Source organism: Cygnus atratus, chromosome 15 (genome assembly GCF_013377495.2).
Source record: "Cygnus atratus isolate AKBS03 ecotype Queensland, Australia chromosome 15, CAtr_DNAZoo_HiC_assembly, whole genome shotgun sequence".
NCBI classification, from domain to species: Eukaryota; Metazoa; Chordata; class Aves; order Anseriformes; family Anatidae; genus Cygnus; species Cygnus atratus.
The window spans coordinates 930,212-953,494 of NC_066376.1; the positions used below are offsets into that span (position 1 = coordinate 930,212).

A 23,283-nucleotide genomic window follows, 5' to 3' on the forward strand; every position below is an offset into this window, starting at 1 on the left:
TCCAGTTGTTACTGGGATGTTATGCCCTTCATGCACTATGAGATGTATTTATCACCATATGCTGGTTTTCCGACAGTTTAGCAACACCCACCACTGCCACCTGTGAAAAGAAAGAAGAAATGACTTCCTTCTTGAAACTACCAAGCTAATTAAATTTGTATTTTCTAGATTTTCTGCCCTTGTTCAAACCAGTCTAAAGCAGAAATCTGCCTTTCTAATATTTTTTCTTCTTTTTCCAAATTCATTTTTGGTTGTGAGAGGAAATACAGATTACAGGACATGTTAAAATGTATGTGTAAATGTTTGCCAACAAATGGCAACAGCTTTCTAAACAAACTGGAAGAGTGTTGAAATATGACAACTTCCCATATAACATTGTTCTAAAATAGTCAGTACCAGATGTTAACAGTGGCTATATTTCTGGGGCCATATACTTTTTGAAATATAAAAACAAATTCGATGGGGCACATGGAAAAGGACACCTCTTGGCAAATACCTCCCCACATTGTACCAGTTCAAAAGATTTCAAGTTCAAGCAGTCTTTTCAAAATTAACCCCCCGATACATTATATTTCATACATTAGTTATCAGCAAGCTACCAGTAATTTTTTTTCTGACACTCCTTTCTCTGCTTATGTTCAGCTATCACTGGAAATCTCATCACATGGAATAAAGTTTACTGAAAACTTTTTATTGTAATCAAAAAGTGACATAACAGGGCTGTAATGTATTCTGCAAATCATTCTGCAGATATTTCATAACTGATACCAGCTTCTTCCGCCAGGCAATTAAAAAAAAATTCAAATGTGAAAATTTTCACAGTACAGTAAACTCCACCCAAACTAATTAACGGTGGTTAAAAATAAGATGCCCCAGCAAAACCTTTCATGTTACATGGTCACAACTCACAATTCTGTACAAAATGTTCACTTTTATAAAGCTCTGATGTAAAAATCAAATAATCAAGCAGCAATATTTTAAGTGCAGCACAGGGTCTTTCATGTCATTATTTACAACGCTTGAATTCGTTTACATTTTAACAAAATTTAATACAGATGACTTAGGAATTAAGTCAATTTTTTCTTATCTGTCATTCTATATAGTGACAGATTTAACTTTTTGGTCATCTTTCTCTTTATCTTTGCTCTTCTTTGATTTTTTCTTCTTGTGTTTGTGTTTTTGGCTTTTCTCCAATTCTGATTCATTTCCGGTGTGTTTCTTATGCTTCTTATGTTTTTTGTGTTTCTTGTGCTTCTTCTTCTCTTTCTTCTTTTTCTTTTTCTTGCTGTCTTGACTCTCTCCTGAGCTGGCACTGCTGCTGTGGCTTCGAGTTTGACTCTCAGAAGGGCTTTGACTACGACTGCGGCTAACGCTGGGGCTGCTTTGACTTTGACTTCTGCCTGCTTCAGGCTGGTCAACTGTGGCAGGTGCTGCTGTATCCTCTTTAACCTTATCAACAGCTTTTTCTTTCAATTCTTTAGAATTTTTTCCTACAGTTTCCTCATCTTTTGCAGATACATTACTTTCACTGTCACTTTCATTGTAGTCTGGTACAAATGCAGCCTCATCAGTTTCTCGAGTTGGATCAGAAGACAGCCGTGAGGGGTTGCTCACCTGAGGCTTAGGCTTGACACCAGTTTTATCGTTTTGTCCAGTCATGTTTTCTTTCTCATTTTTTGCATCTGGTGATTCTTGTCTCAAAGGTGGCTTATTGCAACCCAACTCTTTTTCTTTATTGCTCTTTATTTCAGACATGTGCTTGTCCTTCTCCTTTTCTTTCTCCTCCTTCTCCTTCTCCTTCTCCTTTTCCTTCTCCCTCTCCTTCTCCTTCTCCTTTTCCTTCTCCTTCTCCTTTTCTTTCTCCCTCTCCTTCTCCTTTTCTTTCTCCCTCTCCTTCTCCTTTTCTTTCTCCCTCTCCTTCTCCTTTTCTTTCTCCTTCTCCTTTTCTTTCTCCCTCTCCTTCTCCTTTTCTTTCTCCCTCTCCTTCTCCTTTTCTTTCTCCCTCTCCTTCTCCTTTTCTTTCTCCCTCTCCTTCTCCTTTTCTTTCTCCCTCTCCTTCTCCTTTTCTTTCTCCTTCTCCCTCTCCTTTTCCTTTTCTTTCTCCTTCTCCCTCTCCTTTTCCTTTTCTTTCTCCTTCTCCCTCTCCTTTTCCTTTTCTTTCTCCTTCTCCCTCTCCTTTTCCTTTTCTTTCTCCTTCTCCCTCTCCTTTTCCTTTTCTTTCTCCTTCTCCCTCTCCTTTTCCTTTTCTTTCTCCTTCTCCCTCTCCTTTTCCTTTTCTTTCTCCTTCTCCTTCTCCTTCTCCTTTTCTTTCTCCTTTTCCTTTTCCTTCTCCTTCTCCTTTTCTTTCTCCTTCTCCTTTTCCTTCCCTGAATTTTTATCTAGAGGTTTGTGCTCCTCTAATGAACGCTTGGAATCATGAGTAGTTTTGTGATCTGACTGCTTTCGGTCACGTAGAGGACTGTAGCTGCTCCTTTTGGAATCTCCAGTGCCCTTTTTGGAGCACTCTGCTCGTTCATCTCTTGGTTTACTTTTTTGTCCTGATGTAGATTCTCTGTTTCGAGAAGGGGAGTCTTTTCTCCTTGCTAATTCACTTTTTTCATCTCTACGCTTGGAACTAGAATGCTCTCTGTTGCTATCATGGTCAGATTTTTTGTCTCGGTTAGGAGTAAAGTCTTTAGCAGTGGATCCACGGCCAGAATCATGTTTGTCTGAAGATCTACCGTCTTTGGAAGATTGAGAAATATTTTTTCCATTTCCTTGTTCAGTTGCACGTTCTGAGTGGTCTTTTTCTGGCTGAACACTGCTCTTTCTCTTCTCAGAAGCATCCTTGTCTGACAGAGAATGATCTCGCTCTTTGGTTTTCCCTTTTTCATTTGACATCGAACTTTTTGAACTTTTTGCATCATGCTGGGAGCTTTCATAACTCAACTCTTTTGTAGTTTTCTGTGTTTTCTCCAAAGGCTCAGTCTCTTTTTCGTTGTGTTTTACAGGATTTGAAGGCTTACTACTCACATTTTTTACAACACTAGCAGGTTTTCCTATGTTTGAAGGAGGCTGGGTAGATTTAATGTCTTCCTCTTCAGACTCAAAGTCATCCTTATCCCACTTTGACTGAGGAACCTGGATCATAATAATGACATCTTCAGCAGGAGCAGTTATATCATTATTATACTCCTCCATTGTCTTGATGACAGTTCGTTTTGTATCTGGCTTCTCTTCAGACTTTCTAACAGGGCTTCCTCCAGTAGAACTTGTACTAAGAAGAAAAAAACCCATACATTAATAAGGGGGTAGAGATGCAAGCACAGCTGTCTTTTATAGTATTTTATAAAATGGCCTTTGTTTCACTTGTAAATCTTCAATATTTTTTTCAAAAGATACTCAACAAAGGAACAGATGAAAAAGGATGAGTCCACTGGCTAAGATTATGAGCAATCAATTAATTTAGTATCTTCCTACTATGCATTTAATTAACAAAGACATGAGATTATCAGATTGGGAACTGTCTGATCTGGTAATTCCTTGATGTCCTATTTCTATCAATAGTAGATAAATTAGATATATATTCTTGTTTCGACAAGTAAGCAAGCAATTAAGGAGCAATTAGGGGCTCAAAGCAGTACAGTGTATTGGCAACCAAGATGCTACTTCTGCAAGTTATAATTTCATGTCACTCTAACAGAAGAAGACAGCTACAATACCTTGCAATTTTTAAAATACAAAACACTGCACTGTACAGACATATCTGTTATCCTTGCCTTTAGCATTAAGCTGAAGACAAGACAGAAAGGACACCACGAAGAGGCAATGTGTAGCAGTACTCAAAAGGGTAATGATTAAGAGGGAAAAAAAGACCCAGAAGTAAGGGTCAACCATATCACCCATGAATTAAGCTCATAACCTTTCTGTTCACTACAGACTGCTTGTTTGCTCCCACGAAATTTGATTTGGACCCAAGTACAGTTTAACTGAAAAGCTCAACGATGACTCACTCACTCACTGAGCATGGATTTTGTTTTTCCTTTCATTAGTTATAAGAAGGACATTACATTTTAGAGGGGAAGAAGGGAGAAAGCATAAGAAAAGAAACGATTAGGTACCTGGTATAATCTACAAGAGTTGAACCAGATCCATCAGCTGCTGTTACTTTTCTTCTCGCTTTTCCTTTCACTTTTTCTTGTTTAACTTTGCTGCTGCTTGGCTCAGCTTTCTCAACAGGTTCTTTCACGGGTGGCACATTTTCTCCACTCACAATCTTTTTGCCAGTTTCTCGGTTAAGTTTAATCTTTTTTGCAGGAGTGGTAAGAAAAGCAGATTTATCCTTTTCTGGAGTTCTCTCTCCTTTTTCACCATCAGGTTCAGTTTTTCCCTTTGGTGATGTTTTTGATTCAGCACTTTCTGGTTTAGAGGCCTTTATCGAAGTTGCTTCGTGTTCTTTATCAACCTTTTCATCGGCTTTTCTTTTTCTTTTTTCAGCTTTTGCATCAGAAGGTTTGCCTTTTTCAACAGTTTTTTTTGACTTGTCCTCTTTGTTGGAGGGTTTCTCTGACTTGATTTCCTTTGTATGGTCCTTCTTTGTCTTTTCTTCCTTGGCTGGTCTGGTTTCCGGGTGATCCTTTGTCACTTTTGGATGAACTTTCCGTGGTGTACCAGTAGCCTTCTCATCCTTTTGAGAGGAAGACGTTTTAACACTGTCTGCCTTTGGCAACTCTTCCTTCACTTTTTTCACAGGAGGTTCTATTCGAGGCGATTTTTCACGATCGGTGTCCACCTTCTCTTGGGAAGCTTTAGCTGGTTTTATTATATTGTCTTTTTTAGGAGGAGCAGCCACTTCTGCTTTCCGTTTTGCCTTGTCTATTTTTGCTTTTGGCTTATCCTTCTCTTTTTTCTCCTTTTCAGACACTGGTTTGAAAGCAATAGAATCTGCTTCCATAGGTTCATCTCTCACAGGTGTGGCATCATCTCTACTTGGGAGCATGAACAGAGAGTCTGTTTTAACATCTTCTGCTGTACCTGGTTCTCTTGGTTTTCTTGCACTGTCTAACAACTCAGCAGTGGGAAAACCTTCATTCTCATCCCCTTTTCTCCTCTTCCGGTGTTTTTTATGTTTATTTCCTTTGCCGTCTCCCAATGGATTTTCAACCTCCTTTTCTTTTGATTTTGTAGGATCTTTTATACCATGGCTCTCTCTTCCAGAAAGTTTTTCAGGGTAATTTCCAGCTATATTACGATTTCTATGGCTCTGCCCACCAGCATAATCCTCCCTACGTCCCCGAGCATATGGTGAATTCTCTCGTCTGGTTCCAGGTGGACCAAACCTATCCGGAGAAAAGTTCTCTCTATTTACTGGAGGTCGAGGTTGAGCACCAACAGCATAGCCCTTGTAGAACTTTTCATACCATTCTCTATAGTTCCTTTCCCATTCTCTGTATCTTTCCTTTTCAAAAGGATCTCTAAAGTCAACAGATCTGCCATAGTAAGCTTTTATATCATATGGTGGAACTTCTCTGTATCTGTTAAAATACTCCCTTTCTCCTTCCCCTTGTGGTATAGTCCGTTTAGTGGGAGACTGGCCTCTAAATACTGGAGACCTTGATCGAGAATGGTATCTTCTGTATGGAGGTGACCTTGACCTTGAACGGTGATAACCATGTGACCTTGACCTAGAACGATAGTTACGACTCTTCCCTTTGCCTCTTCTTGGATACGGAGGAGATCGCGAGTAGGAACGAGAATGGGAACGACTAAATGATCGAGAGTAGGAGCGGGAGCGGGAAGAACCTGATCTTGACTTGGAGTAGGTATATGAACTTCTAGAGTAAGATGAAGCACTATAGGGAGACTTGGACCTTAAAAAAAACACAACACAAAAACCAAAGAAGAAGTTAATTCAAAACAGTCGCTCTCCCCATTTTTTTTTCTCTCAATTCTTTTTTTTCCTCTCCACATGCTTATGTCAAAGCTTCTTTCAGCTGCTGACATAATGCTACTGCAAACTGAAGAACTTGAAAACATGTAAAAGTTTTTGCTTACAAGACGGAACAGTTGCTGCTTTGTTAGTGTAAAAACATACAGGAAGAGTAAAGTCTATTTCCACTCACTTCTATTATATTGACTACCACAGCTATTGATTGATTTAAGGTGGTGTATACTGGCCTCTGCTGGTACACAAATGTACATTTTTTTTACTACTCAGCAACTACAATGCAATGCAAATCATTTATGTTGCAGTAAGATGCAAAAAAACCGCAAGTCTTAACGGCTACAGTGCAGTACCAAGTATCAAGAAAATATGAGTTTGTCTGAAGACAGTAAAGCTCAATTCTAAAATGCCAGCTTAGACAATTTAACTTCACTGCTTATTTGGCAATCTGTACAGGAGACATAATACTTTGTATTGCAACATTACATGCCGTAAAATTTAATAAACTTCTAGCCAGATGTCCTAGCAAAATTTTGCACATATTTCTAGTTCTAGCCAAGGCAAGTGACCTCATTTCAAGTAAAACGATATGTAAAAGCTTTTAAACAGCTTCTAGTAATATTATGAATCAATGCCATTACTCTTAATAAAGATATTGACAACATTACTAATAGACATTCAGACTATTAGTAACAAACATTACTAATAGTTATTCAGGCTGCTGCCCAAGTGAATTTTTGGGATAGAAAATGTAAACTATCCTGAGTATTTTCCTTTACAAGTTTTTCTTTCGTTAATTTTTAAAGAACTATTTCACGTTAATCTGCACATACTCATTAGCATCATTCTTCCTCTGAAAGTCCTTCAACAATTTAAGAATTCATTATAAACACGTCTGATCTTTTAAGTCCTAAGAAAAATTTAACAATGTAAACAAGATACTAGCGCAAGCCACCAGTTTGCAGTCCAGGTTAAAATCTCTCCGTGTATCCATATAAGATAGACAAAAGAGGAAATGAAGACAATTTCTCTCACCTATCTCCTCCAAAGTGCACTGAAGTAATGGTTACAATCAGAATAGGGAGACAGAGAACATCTAGCAACTACACTTAATTCACTTTTTGGCCTCCTCAAGGTTGTCAGGAGGTGAAGGATGGTTATAGAGATGCTTTAGTAAGAGACACCTGCTTCTTAATAACTGCTGCCAAATGATAACTATCAGTCAACTGCAAGCTCTGCTATATCTGAGCTACGTAGGAAAATCCTGTCACTGCTAATCCCTTGAATTATCCAATCCATCTAAAGATAGTGAGGTGGAGTGGAACTCCTCCTGATTCTTCTAGACAATCTGCTTCTCCATTACGGACATGTAAAGCAGTTACCTGGAAAACGAACGCCTACGCTCCTTTTGAATCTTTTTATATTCCATCAATTCCTTAGCAAAATCATTTGTAAACTCATCAAGTTTGGACTTTTTCTTTTCCCTGTTAAAATAAGTTTGACCTTTATTACAATTATAGTTTGACCTTTATTACAAAAAGACATCAAGAAACAAAACATGGCCAATATGAGAAAATGTATACTGCATGCAAATGCAAAAGGTGAACATCCTATTTATGCAAAAACAGTTTAGAATTCCTACGAGTTTTAGGGAAAGTTTTAGAGTTACATTTGTCTTTAGTTTTGCATGTTTACCATCCACAATGAAAATGTATATTGGAAAAAAATGTTCTATATGTAACTTTTGCTTATGTCAGACGCACTTTAGTGTAACTGCAGCCCGATATGCTATTGAAATACAAAAATGAAAAACAACACAACTTCATTGAGCCAAATACTTACTCCTCTTTAAGTCTCCGTTGTTCTCTGTAAAACTCCTCCCTAGATAAAGGAGGTGCTTGTGTCGTTGGGATGGTATTTGAATGAGCCGTTGGTACTGCTGTTGGTACCCAAGCTGATGACATGTTTGCAGGAGCTGGGGGATATCCTGGAGGGGGGACAGTGTACCCAGCTGATGGAGGCTGACCAGGTGGAAACTGAGGAGGAAACTGTGGTGGTGGTACCCCCGGTGGAAGAGGAAGTGCATGGGGAGGTGGAGGATACAAGGGAGGTGGAGGCACAGGCACAAAGACTGGTGCTGATGCTGGCAGTGTTGGGGCCTGAGTCCTTTGTGTACGTTCACTATGCGGGCGTCCTCGATTTGAACTTCTAAAGAAACCCAAAAACATGTGTCACTGTTTGTTACACTCTGCCCTGATTTTAAAGAGGAAAGCGAATGGAAGCAGGAGAACAGTGGGGAGTACTTCTTGAACTTAAGTGTTTTTCTCCCTGCTTTCTGTTCATTTGGGTCTACACACATTTCTTGATCCTCATACTTGCTTTCCACATTCTCACCCCCAACAGTTCCCCCAGTCTTCTCTGCTTATACTCAGCTTTGCAACTGTGGATGGAGGCTGCCTATGCTTAAAGAAGACTCCTATTTCACAAGTGCCAAGTGCCCACCGCTCCTCTGCCACTCCTTGATATACTTAATACTTCAAACTTCTGATCTTCAAAGTACTGCACAAATATTAACTAATCTTCTCTTGAACTTCTTTTTAACATCTTCCACATAGGCTTTCTACGTTGTTGCCTCATGATGATGCATTTGGCCTGTTCTTGTCCCTGAATTGTTGTTATTTTCTTGCTTACTGAATTTGAGATTTTAGATAATCTGTGAGATGGATCCTCGTTTTTGTTTTAAGATTTTATAAAGGTAACACACACTTACAATCTATCTATAACAAATGTATACCAGAATGAAGGACAAACTTGACACTACGATTAATAAATAAAACGGACTCCTCTCTCTCCAAGTAAGAGAAAGCAGCTTGCCTGTTTGAGAGGCCTAAACTGAAGAAACTCCAGATTGTCATAAAATCAGAGCATTGACTTTTCCAACAATTTGCTCAGTCACTATCAACTAAGTTGTTAAAAAATAATGTTGGAGGCCAAATTCTATTGCAAAATCAATTTTGTCAGCCATATTCAGCCAGTAATCAAAAGGGTGGCTTTTCATCTGATCCTTTAATTATATTTAACTTGTTCATATAGTTACAGTTTCCTGAAAAAGTATTAATTTTTCAGAGTCCTCTTCAATTATGCACTGGAGTTTTCTTTTAAATAGTCTTACTGGAAGCACAGATCCCCCTCTTGTTAGAGCTAATTCAAATAAAATCATTTACAAATTAATTATCACTTACATTCTCCACAACTATCTGTACATACTTATTTCATTATTAATCAGCTGTTGTATAAGTTATGTGACACTGCCTAATTGAACAGGTTACAAGTGATAATGTATTAATTTCTGTAGAATATACTTACAGTTCCCAACCTGGCCTGCCGCCTGCCGAGCGAATTGTACCGGCTCTCATGGGATGACCTTTTGGATTGGATAGGAAAAAAATCCCATTCAGTTTATCCGAAGATTTTTTTTTAAAAAGAAATTCTAAAGCTGCAGATATTTACCAGTTGTGGGTATTGATTGTCCTTGTGGGCCCAGAAGACTTTGTAATGCTGGTTGTCTTAGTACAGGAACCTGATAACCCTTGTGAATAAATGCAAACTGTTAGAAATAGGCTCTAACAAAATACAAGAATCACTGTATTTGTTGAAATAAAATTTACCTTTTCTTCCAACAAACTGCTGATTGACAGAGGGGAAGATTTAGAAAGTTCAGCGGCGGTCATCAGAGCAGGAGGTATAACAGCATCTGCGTCACTACAGAAAAAAAACCAACAAACCAAATACACCATTTTGAAATGCTACTTGAAATATAAAGTCAAAGGTAAGAAAAGGCTGACTACTGTAAATTGAAAAATGAACTAAAAAATAATCTTCATCAGATTTACAAATATAAAGTTGGTCAATTCCAAATGAAGTACTAAAGTCAGTTTGGACTACTGGTATTTAAAGAGGAAGTTCAACGGCAAACTATTTTATTATGCTAGTTGCAAAGGAAAGGCTTAGAGTATGTATAACCCCCACACTGAAACTCATTTTGGAAGATACAAGAACAAAAATTCTATTAGGAAATATGTTTATGTGCTAGTTCAGAGGCTGCCTTCGAGGTTCCTTTAAATTGTGATTCTTTGTCCTCAAGCTGTCCTCCTGTACAGCTAAGCCTGACAGTCTTCTCGACAGAGCAATTATTTATATTCAAGGCATAAAGTTGAAAGGATATAAACCCTAAATAGTAGTTAGTATTTTCAATATATTTTCATTGAACATCTTTGGGTTGCAAACTTAGACTTTTATGTTTGTAAATACTTTAAATTTACAACATTTTAAAGAGCTATTATCCAAATCTGCATGTGTCACTGACTACGTTATCTGTATTACTGATAATGATTCTGACTTATCATAAAAATGATTACAGAACTACTTTAGAAAAAAGTAATGTCAAAACACCCGGTTAGTTCTACCTGTAACTGAACTTGTATACTTTTCATGAAAACACCATCTCCTCAGTAGTAAAGGAAAATTAATACACTCAACCAGAAGGTTTGACGTGATAACTAGATGAATACTTTAGGAACTGATTGTCATTTAAATAAAGGGCTGCTAGGGAAAAAAATGTTCCTCTTACAAGGTAAACCTGTACTGAATGACTGATAGGGTATCAAACAAGAAACAATTCTGAGAAAGTCCTTAAATAAAGTACACTTCCAACTTATCAAAGTGTCCTCATTCAAACTAAAAACAAAAAGCAGAACTTCCGCAACTATTTGGAACTGTCATTAATGATCCATAAATCACTGAGAAGCTCGAGAGGAAGAATCTAACTTCAGCATCTTGACTTCATTTACATTTGCGTTGATCTACAGATTTACTTACTGAAAAGGTCCATCTGGCTTTTCAGCGCGGAGAGACAGGGACACGGCTGGAGGAAGATCAGAGACAATGACAGAAGATGGATTTACTGGCAGCGCAGCTGCCACGGGCTGACCAGGGGCCAAAGCAGCAGAATGAGAAGACAGAGAAGCTAATGGAATCATTAGTGGATCTTGCTGTCTGGAAATTGTTGGCCTCATTAGAGGCTGCAGGTTGCGTGTTATTGTTTGTCTCATCAGTGGTGGTGGAGGTGGTGGTGGTGGTGGCTGCTGCTGTTGTTGCTGCTGAATCTTACGGAGTCTTTTGGTGTAGCCAGTTTCATTTTTGAAGTTGTTCACAGCCTATACGTGGAAAAACATTTACAAAAGTCGTACAAAAATTCAGCAAATGTATGAAAAAAACTTTCCAAGGAGTAAAATTACTTGTGTACTCTTGTAAATGTATTTTTATTTAAAATACTTAACTTCAGTGTTAACACTGAATCCAAAAGTGAGGCAATCATGTTAAATAACATATTGACCTGAATTTACGTGACTGCCTCTAAGGAGCTGTAAGCTTCTGTATTAATGGATAATATATCTGAAAAGTAAATTTAGCCTTACTCAATTTAGAGTTAAATTAGCATTTTCTTTCCCTTCTTCTTTTTCTTTTCTTTCTTACAAATAGACTTTTCTTATGAATAATGTACGTAAAAGTGATCATGTTACCTGGCGTAAGAACTTGTTGGCAATTAAAGCATCAGGAGACACATCTGTTTGATGACATGTTGGGCATGTATGTTCCTCAGATTCCAGTAATGCTGTTCTGATACCTGTGAATCATTACAATCATCAACATAATTTTTTAGACAAACTAAGAAAATTTTGTGGGCTCTAATCAATTATAAAACCACGTGCGTGATTAGTGAGTGAATATGGTCTTGAATTGAGATCATAAAGCTGTAAATGTTCAATAGTATATGCAGCAAATAACTATACAGTTTTGATATTTCATTACTATAACATTTGAAGCTACAGAGTAGACTGCTTCTTGCCATTTTGATTAGTCCTTTTTCCCACTACCAGTCAACCAACCATAAGGTTAACAAATAAAACATTTCTAAAAAAAGTTTAGGTTCTAAAGGTTTTAACGAACTCTCCCTAGAAGGTTAAATATCTAACTACCCAATTGTTGCAATCCACGGTAAGACGGAGTTGAAGTCCACAGTAGTCAGAGTTGGCTATATAATAGTAACATTTTATTTAATGAGAGAAAAGTCTGGAGACAAAGTAAATGCATTCACTATCTAACACCGTAATCACCTGCACAATTTTGTACACTTCTCATACTCCTCTTTCTGCATGTAGAAAGGATTTAACTAGATACTTAAAAAGAGGAAAAAAGCCTGCTTTTTTTTTTTTTTCCTTTTATACCAGAGAAGTCCTTTCTTATTCGGGCTATTCTTAAGCATTAAATAGAGCTAGTAACAAAACTAATCTCGTTAGCTCCTATTTTTGCTTTCAGGTTTGATGATCTGAATTAACAAACGTGGGAGTAATACTTACATTCATCACAGTAACTGTTTCCACAGCAGGGAATAACAACCGCATCTGTCATTATATCTTTACAAATCAGACACAACAACTCATCTGGAATAGGATCATCTTCTTCAGAGGAGGAGGATGGATCCTCTGGCAAGAAAGGAGGCTTCTCTTTCTTTCCTATAGCATAAGCTTCCCTGGGGGGAGAGGAAAAATAAAATAATTTGAAGATGAAGAAATTTTGAAGAAATCGAAGAAATTTGAAGAATTTGAAGACAACTTTTCCAAGCTTTGGACTTTATCAAAGAATTTTACTATCAGCCTTTTAAAAACATAGGCGTTTAATTCAAAATACTTTTCTACAGTCACAACACTAGAAGAGGGAGTGTCTATCTATCCTTTCTGGAGAACTCTCCCATGCATTAGCTCAACTGAGGTGAGAAATCAGCCTAGACCAGAAAAACAACTGACAGCTGGAAATTCTGTGAAATGAATCCCTTCTGTGCCAGAGGGTAAAATCTAAGTTGTAGGGTCAGGATAAATTTAATCTCCAAGAAATGACACTTTTCTAAATTGAAGTCATCGACCTTGCAGCTTCTACAAAAGGAGATTCAGAAAACAACAGAAAACAGAAGTACTACCAAACTCTTCTAAAACTGGAATAGAAGCAACTGCTGTCCTCAGCACAGTAGGATGTCCTTAGCTTATACCAACAGCAAAAACACTGTTTCACATGTGAGACCTGACAGTCAAAGGGGGAGGAAACATTTTGGTCCACCTGATAAATTCCATACTTACGCATCAATTGTTGGTATTGCATATTTTCCAGTGTTTGTTAGCATAGCACCCTTTGTGTTAGGATCTTTCACTTCCATCATGAAACTTCTGGGAATTCCTGTGCTCTTTTTAATCCTGGGAACAGACTCAAAATTTTTGTCCTGTTAAGAAAAGAAATTCAGACATATTTCATCCTAAAAGTCTCACTTAAATGACATTTCAATGACTACTCTAAGCGGCAAAATCCTTTAATCCTCTCCTTTTCTCTAACATGAGGACTGCATGGTTAAAATATTTATTTTCATAAACGAATACAGCCAGGATGTTTCAAAGGTTTAGCGTCATTTTGAACTGAATAGATATTCATGTGGCTTAACTTCTGGCTCCTTAGGGGTTAAACATCCCCTAACTTACATCAGGACAGAAACATTCATAGTACAAGTCAGACTGCAAGCTTATTTCAGTGCTTTGAATCAGTCACTGAAGAAACTTAAATTCACCTCTATGTATGAAGGTTCAATTCATACCTCATGCCTATCTTTAGTGACTAATGCTAACTGTCATGAATACTTAACCAGAGATAGCGTAATTAAAACATGTAAATCTTCAAAAGATTGGGTCAAGAGAAATATCCTCTCCTCTTGTAATACGAAGTATTAACAAATGTTAATGGTCATTTAAAAGTTAAAGAAAAAATTCCAATTAAACTGAAAAGTATCAATATATGAATGAAAGTACACAGAAAAAAATCTATGGACATATTTAATGCCTATGACCTAGGAAAATTAGGCAGTTTTATGTTTATAATTCCAGCTTTCTCTTTACATTTCAAGGGCTTTGTAATATTGTCTTACAACCTCTGTATCTCACCTCAGGAAAAATGATTCTTAATATGAATGTTGATGTATTTAAGTAACTAAAGTAACTTAAGTAACTAAATTAAAAAACAATAAAAACAAAACAAAACAAACAAAACTAAGTAACACCAGCAGTCCACTGTAATCTTACCCCATTTGTTGGGCAGTTCTTGATATAGTGGCCAGGTTTTCCACAACGAAAGCAAGTATATGATGGTGGAGGTGGACCCAAGGGTTTCTTCATGTAACTAAAAAAGTTTGGAAAAAACAAAAAATAAAAAGGTACACGTGTATCTCCCCTTAGAGCAAACAACTCTACAATTTTTTCACAATCTTCAAAGAACAGATTTGACTTCAGCAACACTTACTTGATTGGATCATATTCATGGCCAGACTGTGACATCATAGCTTTTATTTTATCTTCTTCGGAAGCATTGGCTTCAGCCAGATTGGCAGTCTGTTTAACAGGTAATTATTTGACACACACATTAGAAACACATTTAAGTCCACACAGCCAAAGACAACACCACTCATCCAATCCTGTAAAGAGCAGCACAACTCTAGCTGAGGTTGCATGAAACAGCTGCTTATATAAAATATATTTGTCCTGAAGATGTTCTGGGGAGTCCTTATGCCATTACATGATGTTTATGTGCCTGTTAACCTACTTGAAGAGAGCATTCTTGGGCACTCAAAACCTTAGGCTCTGTTTGTACCTTACATAAAGACTTGTGTAACCAATCCAATTTTCTTCAATACAAAGTGGACTGAAGCTATGTGTAAGAACAAACAAACAAAAACCCAAAAACAACAAAAAACCCCACCAATATCTAGTATTTTTCAACAAATTTTATGCTCCAGACTATTTGAAGGAGAAGATATCCATGGTACATTCAATTCAGAAACACGGATGCCAAGTACTATTATTTACATTTTGCAGCATTACAAGGACACACAACTTGCTGTTGCGAAGCTGTTTCTGCTTGCTGAAATTCAGCTTCTAACACATAAGCATTAAAAGGAATCAAGCTTTTATAAACCCCCAGCAAGAAAAAAGACTTTTCAGTAGAAATTTGACCATAACGTACTGTAGAGTCCAAGCTGCATGTTCCTCCCAACACAATTCTTCATACTAAGTGCTTGAACTACAAGCAATAATGAAGGTTTTTTTTTCAAGTTGATTGTGTCCTTTTAACACACAAATTGTAATATAAACCTTATCTAGAGCTGTATTTTCTAATCATTGAAGCTAGCTGATTTTTAAGCAGTATTTGTTAAAATGTTTTTACACACTAGTCCAGATACAAGCAGGGTCTAAGGGAGTGACTGTAAATTATTTGAACCTTCAAGCACCTATCATTCAGATCAACCACTCATGTTCTTGGTTTTATATGCATTCATTCACAAAAGCAACCAACTAGTTTCAACATTTTATTAAATGGTTGTTTCATATACACAGTTTTTCTCAACATTAACATAATCCAGATCGACATCTATGAAACCGTTTCCATGAACATTTACAGAAAACTTTTACAAATACTTGACTAATTTGTTTGAACCCAAACGGTTTACAAAACACATCCAAAACCCACAAAACATTATTAGGAATAGACCAAAATTCAAATATGGCATTTAATACATAGTAGTAATAAAACAGGAAACTGTTAACACATTGCCTCCAGGCTAAGCCAGTCTGCACTGAAGAGGTTAGGGTACGTAACAGTTTTGAGCTGCTTCGTTATGTTCCTGTGTTGTTCTAAAATGTTCAGATTTTGTTGAAAACTTAAATGTGCACACCGCTTGGACAGTTTCTCACAGTTTAGAATAAAACTTGACATGAGTTCACAGAACCAAGGACATGTTTAGGGACAGCACTAATGGAGACCAATTTCTTTAGGTGGCTACATTCCCTTTTTTTTTTTTTTTTGGACAGATGTATACAATTTAATTTCTGCAGTGGGTAGGGGAAAAATTTACCAGTGGGAAGACTTCTCTTTCTTGGACATGAACTCCAGCTTTTCTTTTCAGAAGAACAAACTCTAGCTACTCTGCATTAGACCCTGCCTTCTCTAATCTTTGTAATTTAAAGACTGGTAGTTTAATTGGCTAGAACTAAGCCTTTTCCAAAGTGCAATCACTAGTGCTTTCCCAGACAAAGTTACACATTATTGAGCAAAAAATGCAAGCAGTTTCATATCAAAACATGGCATTACAACAATTTCAGAAGGTCACGTGCTAATATGCCACACATACACATTGGTATATTCCTATAAACAATTAGGTACATTTACACAATTTACAGTCTGTGTTCAAACAAATTAGATCGTGTTGCCCACTATATATTCTACAACTTATGAAACTGTGCAACATTCAAGAATGGATCTATATCTATGAAGACTAGAAATTCAAAAAAAACCATGCAATTGTCCATGTTACAGAAATGTTTGTATTTTGGCTGTTGCAAACCCCCCTGAAATGTCCATAACTTACAGCCAATTAAATTCTTCTGTAAAAATTGTGTTAGTTTCCAACGAAAAATTAACGAAACGTATGAAAAACGGTAAACAGCTTCTGAAGTGCTTCTTCTTTGTGTCTTGAAGATGAATAATACTGCAACATTATGTTGAGGCTGATAAGGTACTCCCCTTCAATCTTCCCAAACTGGGTACTACTCTTTACAGGATAGTATCAAATTTTACACACATTTTAAAGTTAAAATAAATACTTTAACTTATTAAAAATTAAAGTGTTGTGGTTTTTTTTTTTCAAATTACAACAGTAAGCCAGCTATAGATCACAATATAAGATTTAAAATAGGAAGCAAACACTTTTTTTTTTTTTTTAATATTTGACAAGAATATATATATATACCTTAGTAAGCTGGGCCAGAGAAATAGATGCAGAAGAGTCATCAATCTGTTCACAAAAAATTAAACACATATTCAAGTTCTACAATCAAAACATAGCAACAGTTAACCTCTACTGTAGTCTGAAAGTCTGCACTATATCATCTGTGTCTCTCTGGAAGAGGCACTTCTAACCTAGTGTAATTTGTATTTGTTCAAAACAAAGTCCAGACTTACAAGAGTTTAAGAGTGTCTATACGGTTAACGAGAAGAAACTAAAACAACCAAACCAACTGAGATCAACTTATTGCTCAAGAGTATCTCAGAGGGAATTTTGTCAAATGCTCACAGCTGCATAAAAGTCAAAGGGGTAAGGAAACTGTCAATTTTCTGCTAAAAAGATTTTTTCAAAAAAAATATTTGAGAAGGAAGCATCACTACAGGAAACTTATTTTCAGTGTAATTTGTAAACCAATTGCGTAACGTTTCATCATTTTTAAATGCACAGGGTTATGTTTTTGTGAACACAGTAGCTGCCTGTGAAAATAAAGCACAGGCATATTAGCTCTGAACCATGAACTCTGCCCCTCACATCGTTTAAAAATGCCAAACTCACCACACCCCACAAAACCCTAATAAAAATACCAATCCAAAACATCAGTCATAAAAACAACCCATCACTTTGCCTAGATAAAAACCCAAACCTCCTTAAATCATTGAAATTAAGGTGTTTACCATGATAGTCTATAAAAAATGAGAAAACTAATTTCTAGCATTATTTATTATTAGACCACATACTATGAATTAGTTTGGAAAGTGTGAGTATTCAGTATTCTCCTTGCTATCAGACCAAAAATAGTTTTCAGATAGCAGCCTAGTACTAAATGCACAAGAGCAAGAAACATAAAGCATATTATTGATAATGAAAGATGGATTCAGAACATAATCCTGTCATTTTTTTTCCTATTGCAACCACTCTCCTCACTCTCAGCTACCTACAGGAACAGCTTGCAGGAATGAGCTCTTAAGGCCACTAGTTAACAATGGACTGCTGTGGTTATTGAGAACCAACACCGAAGTGTAGTTTTTCCACAACTGAAAACAGTAACTCCCTTTCCTTTTCCAGTATTATGAATTATTGAATTATGTCACAGGCAGCAGTAAGCTTACACCAGTTAACGCTATCAGAAAGACATTCCAAATTCTGCTTATTATAAGTTGTTCAAAAAAAAGTAGAATAAAATTTCAGAATGTAAATTGAACAGCTCTCCTCAAGAGATCACAAAATTGATCAAAAAAGATTAAAAACCCTTCCCTGAAAAAACAAAAACCCAACACTCTTGTCCTCTACTACCTAACATGGTGGAAGAACTCAAGGCAATAGCTTTAGCAGACTGTAGGGGAAAAAATATCGACCCGCAGCAGATGTTTCCTTACTCCAGTAAAGCACTGGTTTTAGTTAATCATTCCTTCCCTATATGTTTGGAAAAACACATGAACATTACTATATTACTAACTGAACATATTTTTAAATTGTCCCTTTGAAAAGACCTAGACCTGGAATAAGAGACCTTTTTTCCACTGCAACTGTTACCAGAAGATTCAACTTCCGTTCTTTTCAGAAGATTTTGTACTTAGTTATGTTTAAAAGGATGTCTGATTAAGTACTGTGAAGCTTTACATGTGGAAAAAAGAGGTCTCTCGAGGGAGGCACAACTGCTACCATTTTGTGTGTTTTCAGAGGCAACTAAAATATTAGGGAAGTTATCTATTGGAGCCTAGCAATCTAATGAGATATTAAACAGTCTAGTATTGACCAGTTACTGAAACAAAACGATTAATAAAATGTTAATTAGTGTTTATATTTTATTAGGAAACAATATTGTTCAGCCTGCAGGCAACAGTCTAATTTCTTAAAGGAGATGATGGCACTCATTTCTACCAAACTGGTACCAAAAGCAGCAGACAGACAATGCACTATTGAGTAAGTGTGCCCAATGGCCATCTTCCAACAATCCTGCATTCTTTTCATTCTTTTTTTTTTTAATCTTTACATTTCCATTGAAGTAGCTCCTGCCAGTCCCTCAAATTAGTGAAGCAGAAACAAATCTCCATGAATCTAGTACACAGCCCTAAGATAATACTGCAGAAGAATCAGAGAAAGAAAACAGAACTGAGAGCCAAATGTATTAACTCTCATTTCATACAGAAGACTAAACAGAAGCTAAAAAACGGCAAGCAGAAACTGGGACAGAAAATAGGGAAAAGGCTAGTTTTGCTGCTAGTGTGGTATATCCAAATTATAGTGGTTTCCTAAAACCCGAGATCTTAGCTAAACTGAAAATCCTGCCAGAAAGGATCGCAGTTGCATTCAATGGCACTGAAACAAGGGGACACAACTGTGTGTTTATGCAGACTCTAAGGATAAACAGAGATGCTTGCAGTTGTTGAAATACTAATGCTAAAACAAAAAGGATCCACTTCCTTGATTGGCTGTAATAACAGCATGACACCACTACAAATTTGGAAGCATAAAATAACAGCTAACATAAAACAGCAAGACAGTGAAAAAATGTTCAAGCCATAAGCTTTTGTGCATCCTTTTTGTTTTTCTTACTCACTTTAACTTTGCTGCTTATGCTTTACTGTTTAACAGTAATTGGTGAGCTTTCCAGTAATTTATTCCTACCACACTAAGATTCTGTCTCTACTTTGAAATACATACAGAAATACATATATTTAAAAACAAACAAAAACTTTAGGCCAAGATCTGAGCTGGCTTTAAAAGCAAATCTCACTGTGCTTCCGACACTAGAAGTGCCTGACACTGCAGTGTTTTTACAGTAATCTTTAATTTTCATATCTAAGTACCCATCCATCTCCATCCATATGTAAGACTTGTAAAGAGAGAGTTCCAAGGACGTTTCCACCCTCCCTATGCCTACCCACAGCCCAAATCAGGTAGTCAGAGCAAACAAGAGGGGAATATTTTTGCTTTCTCTTCCATTTACTTTAATCTGTTCTAACTAACACTAAGTCTTCCCCCCACCACTCCAGATACTTTTTCCCATTTTTTTCTTTCTTTCTTTTTTATTTTTTGAGACGTCTATGTTAGCTTATGGTCAGATGCTACTTAAAAATGTAATACAGACATGCCAGGGAACACACAAGGCTAAAAGAATGTTAACTTTATTTATGAACATGTGATTTGTGTTTATACACATGCTAGTAAACAAAAAGGAAAATAACTGTTTTCAAGAAATAAAAACCCATCTGAATTAGATCAAATACTATAAACGTGGTTTACACAAATGCATTACATTAACTACTAGGGTCACTGGGCCAGTTAAACTAACTTGAACTCACAACGGGAGGCATTCATGTCGAAAAAGGAATTCGAACCAATCGGTGATAGAATTACGGATGTCAGATTCAGATTTAAGTCTTTTCAGACCTACATTTAAAAAGGTTTTCATCTGAGGTTGATTGCACACCACTCCATGGGAACCAGAGGCTGCATTCTTCACAGAACGCAGACACAGAGTTCATGAATTTCTAGATTAAGTTATCCTAACAGCTTAATGAGTGATCAGATCCAATGATCCAGGGTTAGTGTAATGCCTCACACCATTCTAGTGAAGAAAAAAGCAGTTATACTTAAAATAAAGATGAAAAATAAAAAACACCGAGTAGTAATTTTTATACTGTAAGAACTATTTTGAAATCCGTAGTTATACATAATATTTGACCCAAGTGGCAAATCAGTATCTAAGACCATTACCAATCAAGTATTTCCTCATGTACTTATCTATATTTTAGCAGCAGAGTAACAGCGTGTTTTCAAGCCTGAAGAAAAATGCTGCCCCCTTTTCCAAATGGAAATTCAAAATGGTGGTATACTAAAGGGAGGCTTAACCTTTGGGAAATTAAAGCAGCATCCAACCCTGAAGCCACCCAGATCCAAAAATATACTGCAGATGAAAGTTAAGAAAGATGACATGGACTTTATCCACAAATGCACCAGGCTCTAACCTTGTGCCAAAATTTTTATACCAGGTTTTAGATATTTCCGCTTGCAGTCAAACTATTAAACTAAACTGTTTTATTAGATAAAGCAAAAGACCAAACACAGAACTTTAGAATACCACTTTGTGTAGCAATGATATTTAAATTCATGTCTTCACATCTTTTCAAGACATTTATGTACTCTGAGGGGCCCAAACAATATCACTTCAATTTCAGTTTTAGGAATAAATACTTGAGTATTTAAGGACACAAAAAGGAATTATTTAGCTGCACAGAAATGTCCTCAGAAATTGTATGGGATATGCTGGTTTTGGTATTTGTTTGAACCCCCAAGTCAGAAATAAGAAACAATACCGAGTTTAACAATAATGGTTTCTCAGTGGTTTTTGATAACATTTTCAAAAACCATTAGGCAAAAAAGTATTTAAAAACAAAAGCTAAGTGATACAATGTGAAAATGGCAAAAAATACACTCCAAACATTTTTATTGCAAGAAACAAAAAGCACACAACAACCTATACAAACATACATATTACTAGCTATAGACAGACAGATGTAGAACATGGCACCATGTTCAATTGTGCAAACCTCAAACCTACATGATCTAAAAATGATCATACAGTATCTGTACAACACAAAGTCATACAGGAAATATTCTAGCATATTCAATATGAAATACAATGCATTACTAGGCACAAATACCAAAATTCACATTAGAACTGTGCAAATGATGGCATTACTCAGTTTTTACTATGCTGAATCAAATACATTGTATTTACAACATATACTATGTTTTGCTGAAAATATATTAAGTTAATACTTGGAAAATTAATGCAAGGCTACATTGTTTATAATTAAGTGCAGTGTGTAGAAAAAAGTGTGAGATTGTGTTTTTACATACTGCTTTTGATGTTCCACTCACTGGTTCAGTTCGACTTCTAAAAGAAGAAATAAAGGTGATCAGAATTTAATAGAAAGCACTTGTATCCAACATACAGCAGTGAAAACAGGTTATAAAACCTGAGCATCGAAACATTATGTTCTGGTAGTCTAATGAATGTAGAAATTTATTCACATACATAAACTGTTCTCCCTCGGTACATTCAGTGCAACTAAAAACAATCTCATTTCTACTTTGTTAAATATTATTTTAAGATTTACAGATACAGAACACAACAGTGCAAGCACAAGTCCTCAGGTATTTTGTCTCTGCTGTATCAGGAGCAAAAATACGAAGTCTGTACTACAGTTTTGTGTTCTTAATCAATGTTCTAAGCATGAAGCTAGCTTTAGCCAATCTGTATATCCTTAGCATTACAATTAGGTACCAGATACAATACTTTAATTTCTAAGAAAGAACAGTGATAGTCTAGACACTCTGAAGTACAAGTTTATTCAAGTGGGAAAACAAAACAAAACAAAAAAACAGTCATCTGATGAAGGAAGGAATAAAATAAAAATGACAGCAGCATAGTCTTTAGAGCTGTGTTTCTTTGTGGAAGCCCAAGCACTGTGTTCAGATATCTACTATATTTAGCCATGAAAGTGCCAAAATATTAAACGTGTTACATATGCTACATTGACTAAAAATAGTAGTAGAAATGTCACCTGAAAGCAGTTTCTAGGATTTTGTGCGATTTAGGAGTCCTGTGACAAAAAAAAAAGGTCTTAATTGCCATAATTTGCTTTAAAATAATCTTGAAAATGCTACAATATTTTAGGAACTATTTCTTTAGTACATTTGAAAACTTGCCGAGATTCCACATACTGATTGATCTGTATCTGCATGCTACTTATGAATCAGGCATGCAACCACTAATATAGTTAACAAACAATTCATACATCATCCGAAGTGTCCCATGAGCAGAGGCAATTAAAGGCTGCTGTGGAATTTATGTACAAATTGAAAGGCTCGTGTTTCCTGCCACTGCTAGAAAACCACTAGGCTCACAGTTAGAGCCACATACTCCCTGACGATGAGGAAGTATAAGGAAATATTTAGATTACCACACAATGGTTTCTTCATATGTTTACCTTGAGGAACATGCTACAAGAGGAGTTAACACATTTTTGGAGGCCTCTCCACCGTTGCAGCATACACTCATAATTCCTAAACATTAACTACTCCATCACTTGTTTCTGTAATATTTCCAGCTAGGGACAAAGCTCATCTGCCTGGTTAATTTTCAACATTAGAACAGCAGTGCAATTCTTTATCCCCACATACAGGTATTTAATTGATCTTTGATGCTAGCAGCATCTATCCTCTAATTTTACAACTGCATTACAATACCAGGAGAGGGTGCCATCCAACCAGAGATGGAGGATGCACTGACAAGACGGCACTAAGCATACGTACTTAAATTACGCCCTAAGACAAGGCAATGCTTATAAGTACAAAAATATGGGGTCTAGAATTGCTAGGTAGAGCCTGAAAGCACTACAGCTACTTACAGCAG

At 36.5% G+C, this 23,283-nt stretch overlaps 1 protein-coding gene across 4 annotated transcripts in view; it reads right to left on the reverse strand.

The window, feature by feature from the left end:
* Positions 1-670: 670 nt before the first annotated feature.
* The window catches only part of RBBP6 (RB binding protein 6, ubiquitin ligase), a 31,568-nt gene continuing 8,955 nt past the window's right edge, over positions 671-23,283 (reverse strand). Inside the window, exons 3-18 of one of the 4 annotated variants that reach the window (XM_035563417.2) lie at positions 22,433-22,471; positions 21,726-21,762; positions 16,824-16,868; positions 14,321-14,409; positions 14,104-14,200; positions 13,117-13,256; positions 12,343-12,515; positions 11,506-11,609; positions 10,802-11,139; positions 9,592-9,685; positions 9,434-9,512; positions 9,290-9,347; positions 7,766-8,131; positions 7,306-7,407; positions 4,101-5,849; positions 671-3,256 (exon numbers count right to left, since the gene is read on the reverse strand). In XM_035563417.2, the coding sequence (XP_035419310.1) occupies positions 1,096-3,256; positions 4,101-5,849; positions 7,306-7,407; positions 7,766-8,131; positions 9,290-9,347; positions 9,434-9,512; positions 9,592-9,685; positions 10,802-11,139; positions 11,506-11,609; positions 12,343-12,515; positions 13,117-13,256; positions 14,104-14,200; positions 14,321-14,409; positions 16,824-16,868; positions 21,726-21,762; positions 22,433-22,471 (5,671 nt within the window). In that variant the 3' untranslated portion in view covers positions 671-1,095. The remainder of the gene's footprint in view (positions 3,257-4,100; positions 5,850-7,305; positions 7,408-7,765; positions 8,132-9,289; positions 9,348-9,433; positions 9,513-9,591; positions 9,686-10,801; positions 11,140-11,505; positions 11,610-12,342; positions 12,516-13,116; positions 13,257-14,103; positions 14,201-14,320; positions 14,410-16,823; positions 16,869-21,725; positions 21,763-22,432; positions 22,472-23,283) is intronic. The other 3 variants (XM_035563418.2, XM_035563419.2, XM_035563420.2) reach the window with 3 other exon arrangements.